The 8,356-nt window shown below is 58.3% G+C and overlaps 1 protein-coding gene and 1 long non-coding RNA gene across 3 annotated transcripts in view; one reads left to right on the forward strand and one right to left on the reverse strand.

The window, feature by feature from the left end:
- Positions 1-1,588: 1,588 nt before the first annotated feature.
- ABHD11 (abhydrolase domain containing 11) lies at positions 1,589-7,504 on the reverse strand. Of its 2 annotated transcripts, XM_054008620.1 has the most exons (6): positions 7,356-7,504; positions 6,284-6,419; positions 6,019-6,192; positions 4,799-4,969; positions 4,285-4,466; positions 1,589-3,938 (listed from the first exon to the last, which is right to left on the reverse strand). In XM_054008620.1, exons 1-6 carry the CDS (start codon positions 7,484-7,486, stop codon positions 3,800-3,802), a joined length of 933 nt encoding a protein of 310 aa, XP_053864595.1. In that variant the 5' UTR covers positions 7,487-7,504; the 3' UTR covers positions 1,589-3,799. The 2 variants fall into 2 exon arrangements, with proteins under 2 accessions (XP_053864595.1, XP_053864596.1); XM_054008621.1 differs by lacking the exon at positions 6,019-6,192.
- Positions 7,429-8,356, forward strand: part of LOC128825815 (uncharacterized) — a 32,076-nt gene continuing 31,148 nt past the window's right edge. Inside the window, exon 1 of the long non-coding RNA XR_008442740.1 lies at positions 7,429-7,509. This is a non-coding gene — a long non-coding RNA (uncharacterized LOC128825815). The remainder of the gene's footprint in view (positions 7,510-8,356) is intronic.

An 8,356-nucleotide genomic window follows, 5' to 3' on the forward strand; every position in this document is an offset into this window, starting at 1 on the left:
ATTTCACTGCAAGTCTCATGATATTTGGTGTTACTTCTGGAGTCCCCTCAACGCATCAACGTCCTGGCTGCCCGCTGCAACAAACTGCGTTTCTAGCCCTGCTGGGGGCAGAAAAAAGCTGGACGCTGGGACCCTGGAGCCCCCGGGCGGCCAGTGAATGGAACTCAAGCTGGGGCCAGTCTGAGGGGCTTGGGGTCTGACCCCCAGCTGGGGACAGCAACAGTGAAATGAACATTGCTGCAGATGCAAGACCCTGGCTCTGCCCAGGCACCAGGAAACCAGCGTCATTACTAGGCGGCTACTGCCACCTGCTGGTTGGCCGGGGGAGGTCAGGCTTGGAGAGTTGCCAAAGAAGAAAACAAAGCGTGGGGCTCCTTTAGGGGGAGTTTTGCCACACGGCCGGTGGCAGGTTTCCTGTCATTCTCATAGCCTCACTGATTGGGCCCTGGTTACTCGTCTGCTTTGCCATCTCCTTCCTACCCCAGGCTGGAGCACAGCACACTCTTGCCTGAGCAGTCTCTGCTTCCCACCACCTATAAGGTCCCCCCTAACTCCCTCTTGGGGCACTGAAAGGAAGGAGGTCCTCTAGCCATGGAAAACCCATCCCCCCTTCAGTCACTGTAGGCCCTGCCTCCACTGAGGGACTTTGCTGGCACAGCTGCAGTGCCACTGCCATGCCGCTCTAGTCCCCATAGCGTAGACATGCCCTTATCTCACCCTTTCAGGCAGGTTTTACAGACTTCAAATCATTCCTATGGCTCTTCTATGACCTTTTCTGAAGTGTGGACACCACAGCTGGTCCCACCACTGCCCCATACAAGGCTAATACCACCTCGCTGCTCCAATTCAAGCTTCCCCTTGTACCTCCAAGAATCACACTAGCCCTCTTAGCCACAGTATCACACTGGGAGCACAGTTCCTTAAGGGCCACTTCTCCTTTCCTGCTGCTCGGAGACCCCCTTGCAATCCCCTTCCCACTTAGCTCAGGGGGTTGCATGAAGCCCCTGTGAGTGGATGGCCTGACACTGCTACTCCCCGGAAATTAAAGCTCTTTCACTCCCATAAGCATGGGGCAATAACTAGCAGCAGAGAGGGAAAAGGCAACTGGACCTCCAAGAGATGGGCATTCACTGACACCAAGGGCTGCTTCTATCTTCTACTGCTGAGGGAGAAACCTTCCCCTCCTACTGTGCCTGTCTACAGCCTGGGGCTGAGAACGGAGACTGGAGCGGTTTGGATTGGGACAGACAGGGACCCCCAGGGAGCTGGGCACGCCCTAGGGGAGTCTGGCCGGAAAGGAAAGTCAGGCTGTACTTCTGCCCTGGAGGATGCACACTGGACTGTTAACATTGATCTTCAATAACCCCTGGAGCTCCAGGGAAGTGCCAGAAGATGGGAAGAAAGCTAATGTTGGGCTAATATTCAAAAAGGGTAAACAGAATGACCCGGGTAATTATAGACCCATCAGCCTGACATCAATCCCAGGCAAGAAAATGGAATGGCTGCTGTGGGACTCGACTAATAAAGAATTAAAGGAGGGTAATGTAATCAATGCTAATCAACAGGGGCTTATGGAAAACTGGGTATCTAGTTTGATGAGATTACATATTTGGTTGATCAAGATGACAAGTGTTGATGCAATAGACGTCTATAAGGCGTTTGACGTGGTACCACCAGACATTTTGATTAATAAACTAGAACAATATAAAGTTGATGTGGCACACATTAAATGGATTAAAAGCTGGCTAACCGCTGGGTTTAAAATGTAACTACATGAAGAATCATCATTAAGCAAGTGTTTCTAGTGGGGTCCTGTAGGAATCGGTTCTTGGCCCTATGCAATTTAACATTTTTGTCAGTGATCTGGAAGAAAACATAAAAACCTCATGATAAACGTTACAGATAACACAAAGACTGGGGAGTGGTAAATAACTAGAGCCCTGCACGGATACAAAATTTGTATCTGCATCTGATCTTCAATCTGCAAAAATGATTCACGGATGCAGATATCTGGATATAGAGCAGATATCTGCAGATTTACCCAGAGTTCTATAAATAACGAAGAGGACAAGTCACTGACACAGAGCGATCTGGATTGCAACATAGAACAAAGAATTCAATAGAATTGGGGATCCTTTGTGGATCTGGGCCGAATAACCTAGCAGACAAAGGTATAAGATCCAATGGCTGGAGGCTGAAGGTAGAGAAATTCAGACTGGAGATAAGCTGCACATTTCTAACAGTGAGGGTAATTAACCATTGGAACAATTTACCAAAGGAATTTAAAATCAATATTGGATGTTTTTCTAAAAGATCTGCAGTATTCAACCAGGAATTATTTCAGGGAAGTTCTCTGGCCAGCAGTATGCAGGTCAGACTAAATGTTAAAATTGTCCCTTCTGGTTTAGAATCTATAATCTATCCTAAGGAGGCATTTGCTGCTCCTGCGGTGAGCAAGTTCTACTCCAGCAACTTGGAACCAAAGAATCAATAGTTCTGGAGCCTGGAAAATAGCAAGGTCAGTACACCCCTCATTCCAGGCTGTGCTCACCCCAGTCGAAGACTGCATCCAGGAGCACAAGGAATAGGGACACAGGAATTGCCAGACTGGTCCATTTAGCCCGTATCCTGTGTTGGACAGTGGCCATCATCAGATGCTTCCAGGAACCCCAGAGTAGCATCTCTGGGATAATCTGTCCCTGTAAATATCTTATCCTGATCCCTAATGATCAGTTAAACCTTGAAGCAGGAGGGTTTAATCTCCCTTCCAAAACTCTTCTTTTAACATTAATTGTGGAGTCTGGAAGTTCTTGTTATCCAGATAAATGCCCAGTCTCTATCTGAGTCTTGATAAACTCAGGGCCTTAATGATGTCCAGTGGCAGTGAGTTCCACAGTTGTATGTGTTGGATGAAACAGTACTGCATTTCCTTTGATCTGATCTGAGTTTCCTGACTTTTAATTTCACTGATGTCCCCTGGTTCTTACGTTGTGAGGCAAGGAGACTCTCTGGACTCTCATTCTGCTAAGGCTGAGAGGAGACCATGCTGCCCAATTCACTGCTGCCCCACTCCCCTTGTCTTGCCTCTGGGAGAAGGCCTGTAGGTTTAGATGCCTCCGTGCTGATTTGGCTTTATTTTAAATACTGTACAGAGTCCCAGGAAGTTATACAGGAAGGCAGTGCAAGAGTAGGCAGCGCTCTGGTTCCAGCCTCTGGTGGAGGATGGGAACCTCCAGCAAGGTTGGAGTTGCACGCTGGAATCTGGACGGATTGGACTCTGATCCCCCACCCTAGAGCTCAGAGTCCCTAAGAAACGGCCCAGTGAAGGGTCTGTGTGTGCTTGGAGGCAGCTGGGGAAGGGGGCTGGGAATGGGAACAACCTTAAGACCCCAAAGAAAGGATTCAAGTAAGAGGGAAGAACAGGGCCAGGGAGCCCATGGGCCACTGCCCCAACACGTTGGGGATGCACATGGAAGGGCATGATGGCCTGGGGGGAGCCTCAACTCCAGATCTGCCCTGGCCCGCTGGAACGAGCACTGAGGCCAAATCATCTCCAGCTGCATGGGGTGGAGAGAGATCCTGGCCCTGGCAGTGCAGCCCTGCCTCACTCTCTGCTCTAGCCTGCCACACAGATGCATGAGTCAGGTGCTGAGCCTTCCGTCCCAGAGGCCCTGCTTGTGGACAGGGGCCACACCTCAGCACTGACTGTCCCCAAGAGAATCCCCATGTCCTTCATGGGGTGAGCCAGGAGTAGGCAGTCCCAGGAATCGCGCTCTCTCGGCCTGCACAGGAAGGAGCTCTATGGCAGCAGCAGGAAGTTGCAGATGGCCGTGATGAAGTCTTGGGACTTATCTGCATGGACCCAGTGGCCAGCACCTGGGATATACTGGATCTCTGCCTCGGGAAAGAGCCGCTCGATCTCTGGGTAGTCCTCGGAGCTTCAGGGGGAAAGAACGTACAGGAGAGCTGGGGCATGGGGCTCACGCTGGGATCCCCCCGCCCAAACACGGTCAGCCCAGGGCTCACGCTGGGATCCCCCCCCACAACACGGTCAGCCCAGGGCTCACGCTGGGATCCCCCCCCACAACACGGTCAGCCCAGGGCTCACGCTGGGATCCCCCCCCGCAACACGGTCAGCCCAGGGCTCATTCTGGGGGGATCCCCCCATACACACATCCCTCCGCTCAGGGAGCCCAGGGCTCACTCCACCCCTCAGTACATGTGGCAGCAGAGTGAGAGGGAACAAGCTGTGGGTCTCAGAGCCACAAGAGTCCCAGGACTCACCTGACATAGGGCGAGTCAGATCCTGCTAGGAAGAGCGTGGGTCCTGGGTAAGGGGCATGGAACACAGGGAAGCCCACGATATTGGCCATATGGTGGGAAATGGCCTCCAGGTTCACCCGCCACATGTAACGGCCCTCGGCCTCCACCAGGTTAGTGAGCAGGAACTGCCTTACCGCCGACACCTGCAGCAAGGTTAAAGCATGTCCATTTGTCACAGCGCACACACACATGCCAGCCAGGGATGCCCAAGGACACTCCATCACACACCTGCAGCAGCAGACCTGGCAAGCCAGGTGTCATGTGTCTGCTCCAGCACAGCAGCACCCCCACCACCACCACGACAGATGCGCTGGCCACAGTGCCAAGTCCCAGTGTGGGCCCTGTTGAGGGTCAGACAGGCATCAGGGCCAGGACTAAGGGCATGGGGATGGAAAAGCGCCGTCTGGGGCTGGCGGCTCTGGGGCAGCGTGCTCCCACTCTGGGAGAGGGGAGGGCTCCTCATGGGGTACTGTACCTGGATGGCTGGACGCAGCTGATCCTCTGCCAGCCGGCGTGCTGTGGAGCGGGGGATTCCATTTGGGATGCTCACTCTCCTCATGGCAGAGATGTAGGCCGGGAAATCTTTCACAGCCACGCTCTCTGTGGGACTAATGTCTACAGACACCAGGCGCTCCACGAGATCTGGCTGGGGACACAAGCGAGTGCAGGGATCTCACTCCAGCAGGAACCCTGCTCAGGGCCACAAGGATCCCGAGGAATGGTCAGAAGCCCCCCAAACAGATGCATCCCCAAGAAAGGCTAGCTCTGGGGAGGAGCTTCTACCCAAGGGCCTTCCAGCCCCGACCTGCCTGCCACTCCCCAGTGAAGATCCCAGAGCACACAATAGAGCGGACAGCGAAGGCAAAACAGGACGTTCATATCCAGTTTTTGTTTCTATGGCAGAGAGCTGTCAGCTAGCCCTGAAATGCAGCCACCTCTGGGGTGGGACATGACACAGTAACTCTGACTGTGAAAATGCAGATGAATTCCCCGGATGAAATGGCAGGGAGTCACAGGAGACAGAACCCAGCAACCTGACTTATGACAGTGGGTGTTGGAAAACGTGAGGGACTCTATAAGCCCACAGGCAATGAAGTCCTCATTGGAGAGAGAGCAGCAGTAGGTGCACCGCAGCCCTAGGACTATGCTGGGAGGTTGCTTCTACGAAGATGCAGAGAGAAGAGCCCCTGGTACCGCACTGCCAGTCCATTTCCTGCGGCGCCGTGTGCTACCTGGGCTCTGCCATGAGAAGTGGTCAGATGGTTCCCACTCAGTTGAGGTGTGAGAAGGTCCCAGCTCCCCCTGAATGGATCCCTCCTTAAGGCGGGATCCATGAGCTCCGTGTGAGTAGCGCTCTGGGGGAGTCATACAGAGGGAGCCTGTCCCATTGCGTTGTGCTGACTGTGAGCTGAGTGCATAAGCCAGGCCGGTGCCAGGGCCCAGAGAAAGGAACAAACTCCACCTTGCCTTCGCTCAGCCCCGCCGAGACAGCACAGGCTGGGCTCTTCTTCCTCACAGAACAGCGACTATGACACCCCCAGTGTGCCCTCCTGCACCCCCAGGGAAGGGCGTTTGTGCTCCTTGTCAGGCCCTATGGCAGAGGAACCCATGTGTTGCGGGATGGGCAAACAGTAGCAATTGCCCCCAAACTCTGCATCCTGCTGGCTGTTCCCTGGCAGCCGCACATGCACGTACCCGCTGCAGCGCCAGTGTCATGGCGGTTTTGCCGCCCATGCTGTGGCCAACCAAGACGCACTTGGGGATGTGCAGCCGGCGCAGGAGGCGCTGCACATCCAGGCTCATGGCCTCGTAGCTCATGGTGGGGCTGTGCGGGCTCTCGCCGTGGTTCCGCGCGTCCATTGTCAGCACCTGGCAAGGAAGAGAAGCTGCTGCAAGCTGGGCAGGGTGGGCCCGGCACTCAGGCCCCTGGCTGCCCCCCAGCCCTGCCCCTGGATCTCACCTTGCGGCCGCTCCGCTGCACCAGGGCCCGGGCAATGGCGCGGAAGTTGCCCTTGCTGCCCAGCAGGCCGTGCAGGAAGACGAGTGGGGGCTGCGGCACAGGCCCGTCGAACACTACGTAGGAGAGGGGCAGTGGCCTGCAAAACATGGGCACTGAACTGGGCTGGGGGCAGGAAGCAGGACACGGTCTGGGGGCAGGACACAGCTGGGCAGGCTGGACCAGGGACATAGGATTACCATACGTCCGGGTTTCCCCAACATGACCTCTTTTTTGGTAGTCTGCTCTCAGTCTGGGCACATTTTTCAAATAAGTAGTAGTATCTGGGATTTTTCCTTGCGGATCAGTTGCAGCTCAGAAAGAGTCGTCTCCATGGCCCGAATGGTCCCTCCCCCGCACCGCAATTGCCGGATCCTGCCTGCCCCGGCCCAGACCGCCAGGTAAACGGCGCCACCAAGTGCCTCTCAGCTGGGCTGCCTGCCTGCCCCTCCACGACCTCAGAGCCCTGCTGGGAGGGTGACAGCGCCAGGCCCTGGCTCCCCATCCAGCAGAGGAAGAAAGAGACTCACAGGGAGGTGCTCACTGACAGGCTGGTGCCGCATCTCTGGCCGGCCCAGCAGCCCTGCCACCGTGACAGGGAGCAGCACGCTGCTCAGCACCTGGAGAGTGAGGCCACAGGTCCCCCTCCAACACCCCCCGAAACACCCCCCAGGTCCCCCTCCAGCACCCCCCCGAAATACCCCCTCCAGCACCCCCCGAAACACCCCCTCCAGCACCCCCCAGGTCCCCCTCCAACACCCCCCGAAACACCCCCCAGGTCCCCCTCCAGCACCCCCCGAAACACCCCCTCCAGCACCCCCCGAAATACCCCCCAGGTCCTCCTCCAGCACCCCCCCCGAAATACCCCCTCCAGCACCCCCCGAAACACCCCCTCCAGCACCCCCCGAAACACCGCCTCCAGCACCCCCCAGGCCCCCCCCCAGTTCCTGCCTGGGAACGCTACGGGGCCGGGCACGTGGCGGGCCGGGGGGGGGGGGGGGGGAGAAATGCCTTGTGGGCGGGGCGGACCGCTTACGTCACCGACGTGCGCCCGGTCGCGCTGTGGCTGGCGGAACCGGCCGCGGCGCGGTTCGGCACCCGGGGCCCTGCCGGCGGCTGCGGGGCCCGGAGGAGGCAGAGCCGGGGGCGGCCGAACCAGCGGAGCATCCTGGGGCGAAGCGGTCACCAAGGTGACCGGCCGCGCGACGCCGCCTCACGTAGGGGTGGAGCCAGCGGGACTCCCTGGGGGCGGGGCTGTCTCAGGCCCCGCCCCTCACGCTGCGGCCCCAGCCGCTGGGAGCCAGAGCATCCCCCGCCCGGCCCCGCCCACTGCTCCCTGCGGGAGGGGTCATGACCCCGGGGCCGCGCGCGCTAGGGACGGGACGAGAGCGGGCGCTGGGGGAGAGCTGCTAGCGCGCGCGCTCCCGGCCGGTATCGGTCACGTGAGGCGGGTTTCGCTGGCCCGGGGCGCGGCCGCACAAGGCTCCTTTTGTTCTGCGGAGTGGACAGCGCCCCCCCGCCCCCCGTGGGGCCCGGCACCGGGGGGGGGTGTGGGGGGGGGTTAGGGCAGCGCCCCCCGGGGGGCCCGGCACCGGGGGGGGGGGTTAGGGCAGCGCCCCCCGGGGGGCCCGGCACCGGGCCGGGGGGGGGGGTTAGGGCAGCGCCCCCCGGGGGGCCCGGCGCCGGGGAGGTGAGTGGAGGTATCCCTGCAGGCGGCAACACTGTCTGGTTTCTCTGAATTACTGGGCAGCACTCCCCCAGCTGGCCTGCCTCTGCCCTGCTCCTCTCCATGTGTAGGGGAAACAGCCGCCCCGCGCCAGCCCCCGTCTCCTGGCTTGCACTGACAGGGTGGCTGCCCTGGCCAGGTGTCCTCTCCCTCCCTGCCCTGCACGGATCAGGAGCCCCCTCCTCCAGCCCTGCTGTGGCAGGTGGCTGCCCCAGTTAGGGACTCTTCTCCTGCATTGCCCTGGGGAGCTGGCAGCCCGTGGATGGCATGGAGCTCTGGATTTGTGTGTAATAGTTCCTGCTGGCGCTCAC

This window comes from Malaclemys terrapin, chromosome 18, assembly GCF_027887155.1.
Source record: "Malaclemys terrapin pileata isolate rMalTer1 chromosome 18, rMalTer1.hap1, whole genome shotgun sequence".
Taxonomy (NCBI): domain Eukaryota; kingdom Metazoa; phylum Chordata; order Testudines; family Emydidae; genus Malaclemys; species Malaclemys terrapin.

Excerpts from the sequence above, each read along its gene's own strand:
- ABHD11 (XM_054008620.1), bottom strand. The coding sequence starts at position 7,486 with ATGCTCCGCTGGTTCGGCCGCCCCCGGCTCTGCCTCCTCCGGGCCCCG. Across the intron at positions 6,420-7,355 it reads ACCGGGCGCACGTCGGTGAC|GCCACTGCCCCTCTCCTACG; the intron begins GTAAGCGGTCCG and ends CATGTTTTGCAG. Across the intron at positions 3,939-4,284 it reads TCTGACTCGCCCTATGTCAG|CTCCGAGGACTACCCAGAGA; the intron begins GTGAGTCCTGGG and ends TTCCCCCTGAAG.